The sequence below is a fragment of the Lutra lutra genome, chromosome 1 (genome assembly GCF_902655055.1).
Source record: "Lutra lutra chromosome 1, mLutLut1.2, whole genome shotgun sequence".
Classification (NCBI taxonomy): domain Eukaryota; kingdom Metazoa; phylum Chordata; class Mammalia; order Carnivora; family Mustelidae; genus Lutra; species Lutra lutra.
Window position 1 is genome coordinate 131,126,409 of NC_062278.1, and position 20,392 is coordinate 131,146,800.

The following is a 20,392-nucleotide window of genomic DNA, read 5'->3' on the forward strand; positions in this document are numbered from 1 at the left end:
AAAGAATAGGGAGGGAAGACGAGCTTGTTTGGTACATTTTTTAAAAAAGGTATAATTTAGTAGATATTTAATTTAGAAGCATAACTCTAGTATAAAGACATAGTTTTCTCCCCTCAAAAAATCTGAGGACATATAATGAAGTTTTCTGAGCAGACACAATAATTTTTATTCATTGTAATTTCTGTTCACTTTAATTTTGTATCAGTTACAGCACATAATTATATAAAACAACTGAAGTTAACAAAGGCCCACATGCAGACAAGTGAGATGTGTCCCCACCATGTTTGCAGGCACTGAGCATTTCCGTGGTTGCCCACTTTGATCGGTTTTTAATGTGCATGGAATGTACAGGTGTCCTGAAGTTCTGTGAAGCAAAACATAAAAAACAGACTTTCAGGTACTTCCTGTGCTTACTAAACATGTTTCTATTCCTGTTTTCTAAAAGTAAATGCTAGGTAATGGTTTTTTTTGTTTTTTTTTTTTTTGGTAATGATTTTTTTTAAAGACTTTATTTATTTATTTGACAGAGTGAGAGAGAGAGATCACAAGTAGGCAGAGCAGCAGGCAGAGGGAGAGGGAGAAGCAGGCTCCTGCTGATCGGGGAGCCTGATGCTGGGCTCCATCCCAGGACCCTGGGATCATGACCTGAGCTGAAGCCAGCCACTTAACTGACTGAGCCACCCTGGTGCACGATTTTTTTTAATTCTCTCTCTCTCTCTCTCTCTCTCTCTGTCTCTGTTTCTCCTAACTGACGTCAGTGCTATCCTTAAATATATTTTCCATTCCTTTTACTTTCATCATCTTCAACATATGATATAATTCAACAAAAATTCAGGCACGCTCCCAGCAATTTGATTATCCCAGCTCTAATTTTATTTCTCCAATTTAATCCTTTTTTAGGCAACTATACTATTCACACATTATGCCATTTGAAAAATATATATATATATATGTGTATATATATGTGTGTGTGTGTGTGTGTGTGTGTGTGTGTATAACTAGAAAGGGAACAATATAGTGCTAAGTATAGTTATAGTTTCTATTAATATTATTTATACATTGTACTTAAAATCTTTCAAAATTGGGGGCGCCTGGGTGGCTTAATGGGTTAAAGCCCCTGCCTTCGGCTCAAGTCATGATCCCAGGGTCCTGGGATCGAGCCCCACATCAGGCTCTCTGCTCGGCAGGGAGCCTGCTTCCCCCTCTCTCTCTGTCTGCCTCTCTGCCTACTTGTGATCTCTGTCTGTGAAATAAATAAATAAAATCTTTAAAAAGAAATCTTTCAAAATTGATCCTCTATGAGTGATATATAGGGGTCATTTCCCAACACTCTCCCTACAATGAAGGACTCACACATGTGTACCTTTTCATTTTGTTAGGAAAAAAAATGGAAATGCACAAGTAAACATGTTCAGTTTCCAAACGATCTCAATTGCACTCTCTGTCTCCTTTAAACGATTTGGTCTTTTTTCAGGTATTCTCTTACACTGTTGTCTAATTGACAGTGTAGCCTCGCATCCTCCTGCAGGGCCAGGAGCAAGCCTTCTCCATCTTTGTTCTCCTATCAGTACTAGCCCAAGACTTGGCACACAATGGTCCTTAAACATATTCTTCTGCCCCCCACCATGGTATTGTTCCTTGGTGTTTTATTCTACTCACCAGAGTGTAAGCATTGTCCCATGTCAGCAATTGTCATAAGATACTCTGGTCCTAAGTATTTTCGATAGGCTGCTTTGTCCTGAAGGTTAGCTAAACATGCCGTGTCATCGCTGAAGAGCAGGTCCTTAGTTGACGACTGAAACATCTGGAACATCCTGTATTCAAACCCATCTCTTCCAAAGAGTTCCTGCATCAGACAGACAGAGAGTGAGCAGGAGCGCCAAGAAGCACAAGGTTGTGTATTCTGCCTCAAAAGATGTAAGTATGCTGCACTGCTCAGCTCCAGCCCCTGGGAGACATGGGACACAGTAACAGTCTCAGAGGCACCATGAATGGCAAAAAGCATGGCCTCTGGGTTCAAATCGTGGCCCTAGCTTTTCCTTGTCACATGACTTTAAGAAACTTCTTTACTGAGCTCAGTGAACCTCGGTTTACTCATTTGTAAATGGAGATAATGTACATAAAGTAACTGCTTAATAAAAGAAGCTTCCCTATACACTATGGAGCATTATGCCTCCATCAGAAAGGATGAATACCCAACTTTTGTAGCAACATGGACGGGACTGAAAGAGATTATGCTGAGTGAAATAAGTCAAGCAGAGAGAGTCAATTATCATATGGTTTCACTTATTTGTGGAGCATAACAAATAGCATGGAGGACATGGGGAGATGGAGAGGAGAAGGGAGTTGAGGGAAATTGGAAGGGGAGATGAACCATGAGAGACTATGGACTCTGAAAAACAACCTGAGGGTTTTGAAGGGGCGGGGGGTGGGAGGTTGGGGGAACCAGATGGTGGGTATTGGAGAGGGCACGGATTGCATGGAGCACTGGGTGTGGTGCAAAAACAATGAATACTGTTACGCTGAAAAGAAAAAAAAGGAAAAAAAGAAGAAGCTTCGAGTTTTGTGGCCACAGTATCACAATTCTGCCTGTCATTGCTGGATATTTTCAACTTCCTGGGTCGTGCGACCTGTCTTCCACTGCCCAAAGCCCTTGCTGCCTTGGCCTCTTCTATACTCTAGATTTGTCCCAGGCACTTGACATTTCCATCTTTTCTTCCCCTCCTCTCTTTTTCTTTGTTCAGCCCCGGACAGCCAAGAGGCAAGTTGTGTTTTGGGAGACACATACCTTCAAGTGTCCCTAACCAAGAGCCTTTTGTTTTGCTAGTTCTCCCTGGGTTGTAGTCCTCTAACTGGGATGTGTGGGCAGCATATGCTAACACAGGGATTACTCATACAGGGGTCTTCCAGGAATGGGGTATACGAAGCTGAAAGGCAGATGAGGCTTTGGGTTTTCTTAAGATCATTTGAATTAAGCATCCTGCTACTTCATAGCCCTTGTTGGCTGCCTGTAGAAGTCATGAATTGTCTGAATGTTGGCTCTTGAACTTTCAGGAAGCCTAAAACAATGCTCAGCCTGCCCAGGTTCAGTAATGCATTGGGACCTACCCTAAGTCAGGTAGAGTAGCCTCCTTTCTGCTTTTGCCACCTATACCTCCTCACCCTTGTGTGACGGGCACTAAGCCATCTCCCTTATTTCTATGACAGAAGAAGCAAGAGACAACTCTCATGGAGGGACTGAACAAGTCCAAGAGGTACCAGGAGTCTGTTCAGGGAGGAAAGTTAGCCTCAGGAAGACCCTTCAGATACTCATGTGTCCAAGGCTCTTTCAGTCCACTTTGATATCCTAGACAGCCCCAGAGCACAAAGTGAACATAGCCACCAGCTAGCTTTCTGATTTCATCAGATGCAGAGCTGTGAGAATCTGTTCCACTGCCCAGGGAGAATGGATATGAGACTGGGCTGGGTGTGCCTGTCAGCTCTGGAGGTGATCTGAGCACTCAGTTTGGGAGATATGTGGAAGGACCTTCTGTGTGCCCAAACCTGTTGATTGAAGAGTATCCTGCGGACAAAATCTGCCTTATCTTTCCTTGAGACCACAGCATGATTTGGGACTATGGCCAGGTGGCACCTTCGAGCTTCAGTCACAGGCTTCCTGGTACCATCGAGGCACAGCAGCTCAAAGTCTTCCTGCTTCAGATCTTTAGCCCAGGCTTCAGGGTTCTTGCCTGGGGAGAAGGAAGGCCAGTCAGCCACAGCTGACAGCTCTGGTCATAGTGCCCTCCTTGCGGGGATGTGACCAACTACCAATGTCTGGGAGAATCACAGAGACACAGGAAAATGAAATAACAAAACTTTAAAAATAAATCAGAAGAAAGAGAAAAATTCATGGTTATAAATTCATAGCCTTTCCAGTTAGTGTGTTTTCAGTCCTGTTAAAGGCAAACATTTCTTTAACAGGCCTGAAAAAGCAACAGCCAGAAAGAAGATTGATAAGTTGAACTACATTAAACATTAAAATGTCTGTTCATCAGACACCATTAAGAAAATGCAAAGGTAAACCTTTCAGAGAGAAACAAGATATTGTCAATACATATAGCAGACAAAAAGTATCCAGAATATATAAGGAATGCCTATACATGAAGAGAGTCAGCCATTCTTTAATAAACTTCCCTAGTTGTCTGACTGGGAGTGACTTTCCAGGACAGACTCAGATTTTTTCCAAGGGAGGAAATGACAGCACAGGCACATACATACCATCAGTGTTCTGGAAGACTGTGCTCTCCTTCACAAAGGCTACGTCTCCCTTTTCAACCAGACACCTGCACAGCAAGGGTCAGGTCAGTGAGGAGCATCAACAGGAGCGGGAGGGAGAGACGCCCAGAGAGAATCACCTAGAGGCTCATTCACCCTCCACTAGAACCACAACGAACACTGGCCACATCCACACACACACAACTGTAACACTTGGGCTGTCCCTGAGAATTAGAGGGGAAATGTAATCGAAAAAAGAAACCTGTTTATTTTTTTCCTATTGTAGATAACCACTGTTTCGTTCCTTGTTTTAAATACTGATTGGTTTCTCCAGAGGAGATGTTTGTGTTCTCCTATGAACAGGGATATTCAAGGATGACTCTCTGGTTGGATCAAAACTCACACCAGAGATTAAAATCAATGTCTAGTCAGTCTTAATGATCACTAGTGAATGTGCGTCACTAGGTATGTGTTCACACTTAATTGCAGAAAGTCCATTCTTTTTTTTTTAAGTATACACAGTTTGCTGTTTTTGTAGGATTTTTTTTTTTAAGATTTTATTTATTTGACAGACAGAGATCACAAGTAGGCAGAGAGGGAGGCAGAGAGAGGGGGGGAAGCAGGCTACCTGCCGAGCAGAGAGACTGATGCGGGGCTCGATCCCAGGATCCTGGGATCATGACCTGAGCTGAAGGCAGAGGCTTTAACCCACTGAGGCACCCAGGTGCCCCTAAGGTCCATTCTTTATGAGAAATGTCGAACGCATTAGCAATCAGTTCTAGGACATCCAATCAGTTGGCAACTGACATTAGTGATCAATTATCAGGAGCACCTCTCCAGTTTTCTCTCTCTCCTAACTTCAGGTCCCTCTATACTTAGCTATGGTCAATTACTCCCATTCAATTTTCCTAAACTCCCTTTGCCCTATTTCTTTCTTCTTCCTGTCCTTCATATAATCCTGTCATACATATGACAGTCTGCCTCAGGTGTGTCTGTACCCTAGTAGGGAGGCAGACCAGAGACTCTCCTGATCATTAACTTCTCCTGGGCATTCCTGCTTTCCTCGATCTACTTTAGATCTGTGGTTCTCAACGTGTGGGCTGGGATCAGCAGCATTGGAACCAGCTGTGAACCCGTCAGAAATGCATACTCTCGGGCCCCACCCGAGACCTATTTCTGGGTGTGGGGCCCAGCAAGCTGTGTTTTAACAAGCCCCCTAGGAGAATCTGTGCTCTAGTGGTGAGAACCACTATTTGAGATAGCCACCTCTCCACTCCATAGAGCAATTACTAAAATGTTTTCCAAATTCCCGCATGCCTCTGTCTCACCACATACCCTCTCCTCAACACTCACTCTGACATGTGCTCCTGCTTCCCAGAGAAAACACAGATATCATCACGTGGGCTTTCTTCCAGCCTCCCTCTGCCAAATCTGCCAGCCCAAGTCTCCAGTGCTCTTCTCCTGCCCTCCAGACACAAAGAAGGAGTGAAGGTCTCTCTCGGTAAAAGTGCCCCTCCAGGTGCCCTGCATCCCATCCCCGCCCACACTCTCAGGCACCTTCTGATAGTTATCCTCTTTCTCTTATGTAATTGCAGTCTTTCCCTGATCACTGGGCTCTTTTTATCAGCATTCATATACCTCTTTTCTTTTTTGAAAATCAATAAACCCTGTTTGATCCCACACTGCCCTCAGCAATGGCTTCCCTCCCACACTCATCCAAACACCTAAAAGGAATCTTTGCCCTTGCAATCAGCACCCCTTCACACCACCCTCACTGACCCCTGCCAGTCAGCTTTTGGGATTGACTCACTATTGAATCTGCTCCCACCAGATCCAGGAGCCACTTTGCCACACTCATTTTACTTGCTCTCTCAAGTTCATCTTTTCCCCAGTTTGAAATATTATCTTTGTTATACACCAAATATGTGTCCATGTATAAGTCTTTGAAGTCTAATCTCCTCCATTGATTTGTCATTCTTGCACACAAACCTGTCTGTACTGATCATAGTATTAAAGTATTATACAGTATTATAATGTGATTTTTATATCTAGGAAAACAAAATTCCCCTTGTATAATTTAATTTAAAAATTCTTGACTCTTGTTTGGATTACCAAACATTAATACTTTGAGAACTGAATCCTTTCCCCCATCCCTCCCAATCTATCTGGTCATAGTGGAGGCAGCTAAAACTTTACAATGGAACTTCGCTGCATGAGTTGTGTGAACATGAAGCTTTCATTGGAAATGGGCTGACAATCCCATTTCCTGGGAATTGGGATGAATACATTATGGTCTGTGTTTGACTGCTTCTTTATAAATGAGAAGCTGTAATAATGCCAGTCACAGACATTTCCTTCCATGTAGGCTGAGAAACAGAAAACCATCCTGCAGGGAAAGAAAATGAGGCATCTCTCTTCTTTAGAGAAAAAAGGAAGAGGAAGAAAAGAGAGGGAGGAGGAGGAGGAGGAGAAAAAGAAGAAAAGGAGAAGGAGGAGGAAGTGGGGAGAGGAGAAGGAAGAAGGGGGGAGGAGGAGTGGGTTCCCTTATACTAAGCATTCATTCATTGTTTATCTGAAATTCTAATTTAACTGGATGTCCTAAATTTTATCTGGCAACTCTCGCCTTAAAGTATCTTGGCTCACTCCCAAGGCTCAAGTCTCACGCCTTCTAAAGAGGAAGCTCTTTGGGTTTTTTTCACTTTCAACAAAGGAGATTTTATTCATCTCATTAAAGGAAAAAGGACATTAAACAAGTACATAAAATATATAGTATTCTAGAGAGTGAAAAGTGCTAAAAAATAAAACAAGAAAGGGGGATATAGAGAAGGAGAGAAATGGGAAGTTGCTGGAGAGGGAAGTGAGATCAAGAGAGATTTTACTTATTTATTGATGGTTTTTTTTTTTTAAACATTTTATTTATTTATTTGAGAGAAGAGAGAGACAGTGAGAGAGAGCATGAGCGAGGAGAAGGTCAGAGGGAGAAGCAGACTCCCCGTGGAGCTGGGAGCCTGATGCGGGACTCGATCCCGGGACTCCAGGATCATGACCTGAGCTGAAGGCAGTCGCTTAACCAACTGAGCCACCCAGGCGCCCTATTTATTGATGTTTAAGGTGAAAAAAACAGCATCATGTGTGGATGCTGGTGGAAATGACCTAGTAGAGAAAATCCTGGAATGATGCAGCAGGAAGAGAGGAGAAATGCCAAGCAAAGCCCTTGACCAGGCTGGAGGAGAGGCTGGTGCAGGCATGGGACAGGGCTGAGCTAGAAGACAGCCAGGTAGCCCATGCAAACGGAGGGAGGGCAGTGGGTTAGATGTGGCAGTGGGACATTGTGGCATTTCCTTGGATTGCTTCAATTTTCTCTGGTGAAGTAGGAAACAAAGGCATGACAGATGGAGGCAGATGTGTTGGAGGATTGAGGAGAGGACAGAGGATGGACTCATCTTCTAGAAGAGTGGGTGGTGAAGGCACTAGGCACACGTGCACATTTGAGGTACATTCTCCTTACTGTAAAGGGAGGCCAGGCACCCCAGCAGTGCAGATGCCTAGTGGTGGAATGTGAGACCTAAGCAAGGCCCGGTGCTTTCACCAGCAGAGGGACAGGCACTTGAGGCTATGCACAGAGGAATGATTATTGTGGTTGGCTGTGGAATGTATGCTGGGTGTGGAGGGGAGAGGAATATGAAGCAGGGAGAGAACAGGGAAGAGTTGGCAGGGTGGGTGGGGCACAAGACAGTAGGAATGAAGATCTGTTGGAGCCAGGAAGCCCATGGGAGTGGAAATGCAGGTAGGAGGTGGTGGGGATAACGAGCCATCTGAAGCTAAGATTGTTCTGTGGGTGTTGAACTTCGTTTGAGGAAGAGAGCGAGTTTTGTTTCAAGACAAAGCTCTGACAATTCTAAGTCCTCTCTGATATTATCATATTAGCACCAGTAAGACCATCAACCCTAATGCCAAAGTATTTTGCAATGTAAAAAACAAAAAACAAAAACCAACCCTACTTTAGCCTAGGTTTCATGTTCAGTGTACATTGATGTTGTGGAATCTGAAAATATGTCATTATGTATGGCTTATGAAAGAGACACAACTTTGGAGATGGCAGGACAAAGTCGTCTGGCAGTGTGACAAATAAAGGGGTCCATCCTAGATGCTCATGTGTTCCCCAGTTGCCACACAACCCCGATTCACACAGCATGCCTCCAGCGTACTTAGAATTAACTCTACCTCCTTGGTCAGGCCGATAGGGCACTAAGACATATCCAGTGCCTCAGCTCCAACCTGTGCACACCCATTGCCCCCCCCCCCCCCCGCCATACCTCCCCCTTCAGGGCCTTCTGTTCTGGCCTCAGACACAGCATGATTTGCCCTGCTTCATGCCTTTGTCCTGGCTGTTCCTTCTTCCTTGATACCCTTCCTCTAGCTTTTCTCAGGCCTGATTCCCTTCCAATATTTAATTCTCAGCTCACACAGTCCTGCTTTTCGAGGCCTTCTCTGACCACCATTTCCAAAACTGTCCCCTACCCAAGTCACTACCACCCCACCCCACCTTGGTTTCTTTGTAGTAGTTAGCACAGTCAGGAAGTGAGTGGCCCTTGTTTATGTTCATTGTCCTACCCTCTTGAGATGCGGGGGGCAAGGGAGCTACTTGTGTCTTGCTGCTATAACCCCTCTACCTAGACCAGTGCCTGCCACATTAATAGTTGCTCAATAAAGTTTCCTGAAGGGCTGAAGGAGCCCAGGAATATCTATTTTTTAAATGTACTCATCAGCCAGGTGTAAGAAGCACAGGTCGAGTGCCCATCCTCTGATTTTAAACTGGGGCTCTGAAAGATTCTGTGACCTGTCCACAATCGCAAAGAAAACAAAAAAAGTGGACCCAGGGTTGTGACCCTGCACCCCTCATTCTTGCTTCTCCTCAGGCACCCTAAGTCAGCTGGATCTGCAGAAAAGCGCTCCAGAAAGGAGCTGGGCTTGACTCCTTGGGGCCAGTGGGAATTTAGGGTTCTATTTTCTAATTCTGGTTCTTCCTAAATGCAGCAGCCAGATCCTGGGGTGATAGAAAAGATGAAAGGACAAGAGGTTCACTGGGTTGGTGCCCAAGAAAAAGGTGGTGCACAGACACTACTTACCTGAATGCCCCGCTGAAGCCATAGTATCTCTCGTGGTGGTTGGGAGCACAGGTGTGGCCTGGGCTGCTGCCACCACTGCACAGAGCACAGAGCCTGGAATCTGGGTCAGACCCAGGGGCACAGCTTTGACTGAAGAATTCATCTGTGCAGGAAAACACAGTGGGTCAGCTCTTCTCACCTATGTTAGCAAGAAAGCCTCCGATTTTGTCCCTAGAATTCCTTGAATGATGTAGAGACACATTCAGGGATTTGGTACCATATTATTACAAATAAGAACATTACAGAATTAAAAAAAAGTTGCAACTAGAGCAAAGTAAATGGGGACTGGCTGAAGTTGGGACAAGGGTCTATGGAACAGAAGTGGCACAGGGCGGAGGTTTGGAAGTATACACACAGATGTAATCCTAACAGAGAGAGAACAAAACTGAAAGCCCACCCAGTCGAACCTCTCCCACATTTTTCCTGACCTCTGCCGCCCTTGCCCTCCCTTATAAGATATTTCATCTTGACTCCAAATCCAGGAAACAGCCAAGAGGCCCAGATGCCAAGCCCCATGTTGGGCCCCAGGGCACTATGGTGAGGACATGACATAGGCCCCATGCTCCTGGAACCCAAGCCCATGAACAACAGTCATAACTCAAGTAGCCACACTAGTGAATTTATGTCCCCAACCCCAGCTTGCAATGGGAAAGAATATGTTCTATACAGCTTCACATAAAGGAATCTTGTACAGACCTGGGAATAGGGGAGAGACTTCAAGTTGAGAGAGGAAGAATGAATAGCAATTACTTAAGTGAAGGGTGAAAGGACAAGCGTTTCCCAGACAGGGAGCAGCATCTGTGAAGGCCCAGGGCAGGGGTGGAGGTGGGGGCAAAGATCACAGAAAGGTTAGTAAGAGGCCATTGGGCTAGACCACCCAGTGCAAGAGTGAGTGGAGAGGAGGCAAGGTCCAGACCCACTTTTACACCTTTGTGTAAATTTTGTTCTTTTTCCTTAGAGAAATGAGGAGCTTCTGAAGGGCTACAGCAATGCTGGGACAGGAGTGGTGGGCCAGATATAGCCAGATGTGTGCTTCGCAAGGACTGGTCTGCCAGTGGGATGAATGGAATCCAGGGCAGATGCGGGGTGCAGGCAGCAGGTTACTGTAATAGTCCAGGGGAGGTGAGGGCAGCTTGGACTAGAGTAGCACAAGGGGAGGGAGGCAGTGGAGAGGGACATCACTGGTAATGGATGGGTACATGGAGGATGACAGCTTGGTTTCCTGCTAGGGCAAGTGGATGGACTGTAGGGTCCTCCATTGAGCTAGACAGCTCTGGAGCAGACTCAGCGGAGCTGATACATTCTGTTTTGAGCTTAATGTCTTTTGATAATGACTTTTTTTGATAATAACTAGATAATGTCAAATAGCCAGTTCAGTATACACAGGTGTGGAGGTCAAAGAGAGATCTGTGCTAGGGATAAAGACACAACAGTTATCAACATATAGATATAATATTAATAATAGTGATAATAGCAAACATTTATTTAGAGCTGGCTATGTGCCTAGTTTTTAATGTTTAACAGGATTTGTTTTTTTTTTTTAAGATTCTATTTATTTATTTGAGAGAGAAAGAGAGAGCACAAGACAGGGGAGGGTCACAGGGAGAAGCAGACTCCCTGCTGAGCAGGGACCCTGATCCAGTATTCGATCCTGGGACTCCAGGATCATGACTTGAGCTGAAGACGTCCTTTAACAAACTGAGCCACCCAGATGCCCATATTATTTGTTTAGATGGCAAATGAGGCTGTAGGCATGGATGTGATTGCCTGAGGATTGAGTTTAGAGTGGGGGAAGAAAGCTACTTTAAGCAATTGAAACATTTATTAACCAGGTTGGGAAAGGGGACTTTGTAGGGGTATAAGAAAAATCAAGCCAGCATTTTCACAGAAGTCAGAAGATAGTGTTTTAAGGTGATCTGAAGAAAGAGAAGTCATAGAGGAATGGACTGGAGCAAGACCTTCCAACTGAGCAACATGGAGATCACCAGTAGCCTTGAACAGAGTCCTTCCTATGGAATGATGCAGAGAAGCCAGAGGACAGGGAGTGGAGGAGTGAGTGGGAGATGAGTGGCTCAGACCATGCTGCTAAGAAGTCTGGCAGCAAGGAGGAGGAGAAACAAATCAGAAGCTCGGGGAAACTGCTGGGAGAAGGAAGACTTTAAAAGATGGAAAACACTGGGGATGTTTAATGTTGAAAGAAATTGTTGGCTATACCAGACAGAGAACTAGTAACCAAGGGTATAAGGCTCTAGGGAGGAGAGAAGGGGAGGCGCCTACACCCAGAGTATAGGTCAGGGGAGGCTGAGCAGATACAGTCATGAGGAGCCCACAGCTTTGGCAGTGGGATGGTGAGGGGGGAAACTTTGACCATTTCTGATGTCTATTACAGCTGAGATGAGTCATGTGCTGAGAAAGGGTGGTAGATGGGTCTGGGCTGGAAATGTGTGGACAATGAGGACATTAGGGTAATTATTGGGAAGTGTGGGGGTGTGGAGCAGCGACACAGTTTGGGTGTGACTGCGAGAGGCCTGCTGAGGCCAGTAGCTGGACCATTTCCAGTGGAATGAACTGTTCTACCCCATGACTTCTCCAGCCATGTTTAGCTGCTAAGGTGCAGAGAGTGAAGAGAGCAGGTAATGGTGTTTGTGCAGAGGTGGGGTTTGTCAGATGGCTGGGAAAAGCAGGGCACCAGGAGACTTTTAGGTACTGGCAAGACTACTGCTAAAATGACAAATACAAGAATCTGAAGGAGATAAGGATGCAAGTGAAAAAGCACTCAAGGACTTACTGGTATATAGTTTTCGGTTTTTACAAAACAACCAGTCTGGTTTATATGGGAAAACAATACACACACACACACACACACACACACACACACACCACTCTTGCTATGCAACCCAGGCTTGTTCCCTGAGCCCATTGTAACACATAAGGAGTAGGGCATTTCCCTGATATCTGCCCATTGGACCAAGCCATTCCCTTCAGAAGTAAGGAGGTGAGAAGAAGGGGGAGCACCTGCTCAAGGAGAGGCGAAGCTCACCTGTAATGTCTGCCCAGCACTTGACCCCCCTACCCATTCATGCCATCCCTTGACATTCCTTGCCATTGAACTGAACTCCTGTACAATACAGGTACAGGCCAAAGGAAGGGGCTGCCGCACTGCCTCCCAGAACACACTTACCAAATTTACAGGACCCGGTTTTGTTGTATATTAAACCCATGGGGATGATCCAGCCTGCGGAAGTACCAACTGCGGGGTGGCAGGACCTCTTGCCTTGCAGAGAGTCCCAAGTGAAGTACGGATCTGATTTCTTAACCACTGCCACGACATAATGACCTTGCAACAGAGATATCAAAATGCAATTTCAGTAGCTCCAGGATCTTCTAAAAATGTCTTCTAGAGCTGCTACAGTTAGTCTCTGCCTGCCACTCTCCCAGGGGAGGGGGAGTAGCTTGAACCCCTCACCTTGCTCTAGCAGAAGACTCTCCCAATAATTATCATTATTAGGTATGGGGCCAAACAGTCTGACACTACTGCTCTCCGGATGTGTCTACATATATGTATGCATCCATAAATATTTACACATATTTTTCAGTGGACTCCTGCTGTATATACTTTACTGAAAGATGCTTTATTCTCCCTCAATGATAAACTGATTCAGCAAAAGTAGATGCAGCTGTCTCATTCTGTTTACTGGTTGAATCTATGTTATGTTCCACTATATGGAAGTGCCATATTTTGTAATCCCCCTACTGGTGGGCACTTCCGTTGTGACCGACTTTGCCATATTACAAGTTATCTATGTAAATCTTGTACATACATATGTGTACCTGTTGAAATATTTCTGTTGAAGTCCAAAAGAAAGAGCTTTAATAACTCCTTTTTAAAAGTCTCTGATTTTCTAGATTTATAACATCATTTTCTAATAGTGAGAATTTAATCTTTTTTCTCCAATATTAAAAATATGTTTCTAATCTTTTTAGTCATACTGCATTCACTTGCAAAGTAATACCAAGTGTCTTTGGTAGGAGTGAGACATCTTCTCATGTTCTTGATTCTAATGGAACACCACGGATATTTGGTATATTCTCATCCCAATACTTTGTAACTGAATTATGCATTTTGATGGAGGCTTAAACAGTGTATTTGAATTTATAAGAAAACTAGAATCCTAAATCTTCAGAACTAGATGATAATGTGGTCCTCCACCACCACTCCAAACCCCCCTCCCTACTACACTTCCTTTCTTGCCATCATGTTTTGGGTTTCTACATAGTCAAACCTGGAAAAATTGGAAGTGAATGTGGCAGGTGGAAGACCTGCCTTGCCAGTTACTTCCTAGGACAGGTCACTTAGGGTCTAGGATCCTCAGCTTCTCCTCAGTAAAATGGTGACAATGATACCCATCCAGGGGGATTTTCGGGGGATCAGATGTGCTTATATGAGCACATTGTAGATTAGGGTATGACAGGGAGGTTATGTTGTTGGGTTTCCAACCATGCTGCTAGTGGCACAAGCAGTACCAGAGCCCCTCTCTCAGTGAAGCAGATTCTCCTGAAGCCACAGCTAGCCCTGGCTTACCAGACTGTGCTCTATTACACCGTTCTGGGAGCCAAATACTATTACAGTGCCTTTCTGGAGGTGTAACTAATTCTGCACAAATGGCATTAATTATTGCCATCTGGGGTGTGTGTGTGTGTGTGTGTGTGTCTTTGTCTTTGGAGTTGATCCCCCTCTGTCTCTATTCAAATCTAACTTTCTCCTTCTCAGCCAGCCACCCTGAACTGTCTTCTAAGCATCTTTGGTGACTTGCATTTGTGTATCACTGCAGTTCCTGGAAATTTCAACCATTCTTGAAGCGGAGTTCTTTCTGACTTCACATATTCTATACTCAATAGACTGCATGGCTGATGAAATGCCAGCCCCTAGGGCTGGGGATGAAGATACAACTCACTGAACACTGTTAGCCATAAAAGCAGAGGGGGACAGGGACAGCATATCCTGGGGCTTGGGTCCTGTGGCACATGGAGGAGAGCTGCTGCAGGGGAGCAGCTCTGCACTCTAGAAGACTTGGTGGGGTATGGGCCTGCAGGGCTTCTGTGACCCTGTGCTCAGCAGGGACCAGAGCTCCTGCTGGTGCTGTGGTGGCTGAAACCCACCCACCTCTCCCAGTTTACCTGTCCCATAAGAAAGGCCAAACCCAAGTGAGCACCTGTTTTTAATCCCAGGACCCTCCACCACAGTTGTTTTCAAACCCCAGTGTGCATCAGAGTTAGCTGGAGGGCTTGTTAAAACACAGAGCAGTGGCCCCATCCTTGGACTCCATGGATTCGGGTGGAGCCCAAGAATTTGCATTTCTCACAAGTTCTCAGGTGATGCTGAATGCAGCCAGTCCAGGCACTACACTGGATTGAGAAATACTGCTCTGTTTTTCCAAGATTACGTACTTCAGGGAAGATCCAGACCCTCCCTGCCTATGTAGATACACAGACAGGAGAACCTGTCACCTCGTCTATTCTAAAGACAAGATGGACGCCTCCGCTGTTACAGTCAGCTGGCTGAAAGCTAAAAGGTCGAGCTCATTTTCCCCCTCTTCTTCGTCAGAGCAGCGGGGACTCTCCTCCTATCCTGAAGCCTCCACTTGGCCCAGAAGTGCCAGGAATGGGCTCCTGCCTCCTGGGGCAGAGAAGGGCAGGCAGCACGTGGCAAGGAGTAGGGGGGTGTATCAGGAAGGACAAGGTGTCACACCACCTCTTCTCAAGCCCAGGGTCAGCCACTCCCTGGCTGATGGCCCTGGGCCTCACTTTCCCCATCCACACAGGATAATGATGCCCACAGCCTGGAGGACAGCTGAGGAGAGTAAATGGGAATAGTGCAAGTAGGAGTCCTTTGTTGTCTGTGAAGAACCCCACAGTCTTTATCACCACAGCTTTGTGACACATCTGCTTATCCTCCTTGTTTTTATTTTATTTTTTACAACTCTAGTCACTTTGCTTCTTTTTTAAGATTTTTCTCACCCTCTCCCCAACGATGGCCTTTACCTTTGAGCCCCAGTGTTACTGATGCTGACTCACCTGCCACGGGTGTATTTACACACGTAGACCCATCTGTAGGCACTGAAAAGAAAAGCAATCGGTATACATGCCATTAAGCTCTTATATTGCTCAACCCAAAGTCATGAGCTTCTCAGTCTCAAGAGTGAGGAATGAAATAAGAAACCAGCTAAGCAGTTTGTCACTGGTTCTCAACAATCCAAGATTCTGCAGGCCCATTTAACCCCTCTCCCTGACCTTTGCCATTTGAACATCAGGTTCTGCCCCAGAATCTCCCCAACACTCTGGAGGTTGCAGAGAAAGAAAAGGAGAGGCCCTTTGAAGAGGGGCAGAGACTACTGAAGATCTGGAAATGATCCTTTTGCATTAGCTGTGTGATTCAAGCCATCCTGACATCTTCCTTCCCTTCAGAGCTCTGGATTGTGGTAGGCAATCATTATATTCTTGCTATGCTGGAGGGAAAAAAAAAAAACGGCCCATGGAGTCAGAAAACCTGGATATGGTCTTCATTCTACCTTGGACAACTCATTCAACTTCTCTAAGCTTAGAGAAGTTTTTATAAGAGTTTTTATATCAGTACAACTCTTAGTTTTCGTATCAGTAAAACGGAGTTACCATTATTTACTTCACAGAGTTGTTTTGTTTGAAGAATAATGGATGGTTTCTTGCTCACTGCCTAACAGATGAGGAGCTTGATAAATTATATTGGTGAAATCTTCTTTTCCCCAGCTTTATTTGTTTTTATGTGAAAGGGTCTCCACTGAAGAACATGACCTTGTAGCCTCACCCCTCAACATTCCAGTGCAGCTGGGGTGAGTTAATTTTGGACTAGTAAATTTAGCAAAAGTATTGAACGAGGCACATGTGGTTGTGCCCCTCTTCATTAAACAGTGGGGAGAGGGTGGTTTAGATCTTTTCAATGATGCTCTATGACAATATGCATTCTCCTCTGCCTTCAGCCATTGGGTAAGCCAACAGACCTGTTCTCCTGAACTAGTGGGTAACTCTAATTCCAGGGCAATTTGGCAAGCCCTGAGGCCAGTTCTGTACCATGACCTCCAATATCACCTTTTCCGTAATAAACATCTCTTTTCATCTCTTTTTACCTAACTCCTGTGTCCATATCTTCATTGGTTCTGATTCTGGGGAAGGAGGATACTATCTGCTAGCCTCTCCCATAGTTAATTGTTACCTCAACAATGAACTAGATCATTTCTCCTTCTTTCTATGTCCATGCTGTTATGTCCATGGCCCAGAGAAAATAAAACACTGACAGGCACCCCCCTCCCACTTACTGTAGTTCTCTGCCAGGACAGGCACCAGACCACACTGCCCCGCTGTGTAGATGAAGCCTCCATCCAAAGTCATGGCATCGGCCTCTCCCTTCTGAAGTTAAGAAATAAATCAGTAGTACAACAGTGAAGCTGTTTCCTGTCTCACTGACCCTCAGAGGTGTCTATCTCATTGGCTTTATGTCATATGCCCTTTTGATTCATCACATCATGGACCACCCAAAACTTCTCCTGTATCACCATGGGGGTTAGAAAACTGGACATGATGACCCAGGAACAAGTGTCCAATCCAAATCCTGCTCCCTGGCATCTCCGAGCTCTCATTAGACCCATCTTGAGTCCTGGTTATGCCCTCACCACATTTTCTTTGTGACCACTGTCATTCAGTAATCTACATGTCCAGACTCAGGGGTTGTATTTACTGTTTCTCTTTTTAAAGGTTTTATTTATTTATTTATTTATTTATTTATTTATTTATTTATTTGCGAGTGAGAGAGAGGAAGAGAGAGTACCTCATGTATTCCTCACAAAATCCAATAAGGTAAGTACTATATAATTCTTCCCCTTTTATACACTAGTAAAGTAAAGCAGAGGGAAGTTAAATAATTTCTCCAATAGATAGTCACTAAAACTAAAACAGTTCAAGTCCTTAACTCCTGCTCATAACCAGTATACCACATAGCCTCCTGGACCTGACTATTCCAAAGGACACATACTTAAAAACTATTCTATACACATTTTTTTCATCCATCAAATGGGCAGATAGGCTCATTGTTAGGATTAAATGAGTTAATGTGGGACACCTGAGTGGCTCAGGCAGTTAAGCGTCTGCCTTCAGCTCAGGTTACTATCTCAGGGGTCTGGGATTGAGTCCCACATCAGGTTCCTTGCTCAGCGGAGAGTCTGCTTCTCCCTCTCCCTCTGCCTGCCACTCCTCCTGCTTGTGCTCTCTTTCCCTCCTTCTCTCTCTAACAATAAAGAAATAAAATCTTTTAAATAAATAAATAAATAGATAAGTTAATGCAAGTTAAGAGCCCATAGACATGTTTGGCACATAGTAACTAACTTCTGAGATATTAACTATTATTATTTCTTATGATATATCCAGAAATATTGAGGTTATAGAACAAAAATCTTCAATCCCATATCATCTACAATACCAAAGGATTTGCAAATAATTAATATGTAGACATTTAGAAATCAGTTAAATAAATTGAAGCAGAAATACTTGGTGGAATATTGTGCAGCCATTAAAAACATTTTTTTTTCATTAAAAACATTTTAAATGAATATTCCATTTCCTAAGAAAGTGCACCTACTGTGCTGACTTTAAATAGTAACAATAGATAACGTTTATTGGCTGCTTATTATATGCTAGGCAATGTTCTGAGAACTCATTCATTTAATCCTTAAAATTGACACATTAAGGAGACTGTATAAATTGCAAGATCTTAATGTATGGGTTAGTCTTAGGAAAGTTTATCAAAATAAAGATCTTCTTAAAGAAGAATGTATATCTTCTGAGTTTGTCAATTTTTTAGTCTTTTATTATAAATTTATTTTTTCTAATCACAAAAATATTATCTGCTCATAGAGAAATGGAAAGCTAATAACATAATTCATAACTCAGAAATTATGAGGTAATGATCTCTGAGTTATAAAGTTGTAAATGATTTTATTTATCTTTCATTTCTCTTCCAGCATATAATATTTTTAGCACCAAAAAAAATTATACTTACAACTCAAGGACTAAGGTTGATTTGCTTTCACAATCCACAGGGGCCCTGACCACCCCCCTGGGATGTCACCCCACTTCCTGCAGCTCCCAGACAGGACCATACTCAAGAGCTCCCAGGACTCCAGAGCTGAGCACCTAAGGAGTCTGGACCTTGGGCCAGCCTGAGCTCCAGTGGCACATTCAGTAGAGCTGGGTGGGGCTTTGGAGGGTGGGAGCAGCACACAATAGGTGCATCTTAGTCTCATAGCCAAAAGGAAGACATATGGGAAGAGGGCAGAGAGGCCATAGGTCTGGGTGTCTGAGCCCAGCTGTGGAGGTGAGGCGCTCCTTACTGTGATGGCGGCGATGCAGTCCTCAGTGCTTTCCTCTGTGGTGCACTGTAAAGCACCACCGCTTACAGCACTCCATTCATCACACTTGACCTTCTCATGGTGGCCCACTGCACACCACAGCACCCTCTGGGGGTCTTCCACACCTAGGACAGGTAGAGAAAAGCCAGGCATCCAAAAGAAGTCCAAAGATGTGTCTGGGAGCTTAGTGCCACTGGCTACAGAAAGGCTGCCCAGTAGGGTCCTCACTGACAGCAGCAGAGTGGGCATTTCTCAGGCCCACATCACTGCTCATTCCTGCCTATCATCCTCCAGAAGAAATGCGGAACTCTGCACCCAGAAAGAGTAGTGAAGGCAGAGTCGTTCCCCACTCTCCTGACCTCACCTCCTTGAGTATGTCCTCCTGAGGAGAGCCCTCTCTGAGCACCAGAAGGTCAGGACCTTCCAGAGTTTGTTCTGAAAGGACTGGGTTCTCCCATCCAGTAGCATTCCCCAGTTGGTAGTCATGTGTACTCCTCTGGGTTGGCCTGATTGCTCCCCACCCCTATGTCTGCTCACCACAGTATGCCACATCTAACACAGTGGGTTTTGTGGATGCTCATTGACTATTGGTTGACTAAATGAAGACAAAAGTAAGGAAAGAAAGAAGAAATGAACCATAGGGATCTAGAGGAAGGCAAGAGTTGGAAATTCACTCCTGATAGTGGCAGAGGCCATGTTCCCACTTCAGTTTGGGATGTGCTATTTTCTCCTGTCATATAAACCGGCCACTGGGTGGGGTATCCCTAGTTAAAACACAGGAGTAAGAACCATCATTACTTCAAGTTGACTCTAATCTGAAGGTCTTCAAAACCCTTTTGTGATCTCATAATTCAGGCCTTTTCCCCAGCTCAGCAGAAAATCCCCTCACTAACCCAGTGCAGCTGGTAGCTCCCTTGGGCTCCACTAGCCAATGATGGTTGGATAAGGTGAGGTTTGAAGGCACTGGGGAAGCCTCTCTGGCTTTCCTGCCTCTGCTGCCCTCCCAGGACTTTACACACCTCTCCTTTGATGTTGAGTGGCAGCAAAATATTCGTATCCCACGTATAGCTTGGCATCCATCTTAGGAGGGATTCTTAAAAACCCACGGGTAGCATCTGTAAACAGCAAGTCCTTCCCATGAGGAGAGGCAAAGAGCTGGAATTCTGTCGACTTGTCTTCTCCAAAATGTTCCTGTTCAAAGGATAAAAGAAAAAGAGAAGGAGGGAAGCTGACAAAGCAAGGGGAGGGGATAACAAACCCAAAACCAGACAAGGAAAACTGGAAGGGAGAAAATATGAGCACTTGAGAGCTAAGACAAAGCACCAAGCCCACCAAAGCCCCTATGGTTCCTGGGGTTCTCCCACCTCTCTCCAGGGAATGCTTTACCCAAATCCCAGCTGGTCTGCCATGAGCAGCTTCAGGGAAATGGCCAGGGGCTGTTCCTCAAGATCCACACCAAGAGGTATGGTTGTCATGTCCCAGCTGCCCTTCTCCAAGGGCAAGTTCCCACAGGGCAGGCAGTGAAAGCTGCCTGTC

At 44.8% G+C, this 20,392-nt stretch overlaps 1 protein-coding gene across 1 annotated transcript in view; it reads right to left on the bottom strand.

Annotated features, from left to right (window-relative positions):
* Window positions 1-203: 203 nt before the first annotated feature.
* Window positions 204-20,392, bottom strand: part of LOC125104214 (inhibitor of carbonic anhydrase-like) — a 43,191-nt gene continuing 23,002 nt past the window's right edge. The window contains exons 8-17 of the mRNA XM_047736709.1: window positions 19,876-20,047; window positions 18,839-18,981; window positions 16,772-16,862; window positions 15,498-15,539; window positions 12,604-12,759; window positions 9,384-9,525; window positions 4,258-4,322; window positions 3,544-3,728; window positions 1,660-1,846; window positions 204-364 (exon numbers count right to left, since the gene is read on the bottom strand). Coding sequence (XP_047592665.1) covers window positions 330-364; window positions 1,660-1,846; window positions 3,544-3,728; window positions 4,258-4,322; window positions 9,384-9,525; window positions 12,604-12,759; window positions 15,498-15,539; window positions 16,772-16,862; window positions 18,839-18,981; window positions 19,876-20,047 — 1,218 coding nt within the window. The 3' untranslated portion in view covers window positions 204-329. The remainder of the gene's footprint in view (window positions 365-1,659; window positions 1,847-3,543; window positions 3,729-4,257; window positions 4,323-9,383; window positions 9,526-12,603; window positions 12,760-15,497; window positions 15,540-16,771; window positions 16,863-18,838; window positions 18,982-19,875; window positions 20,048-20,392) is intronic.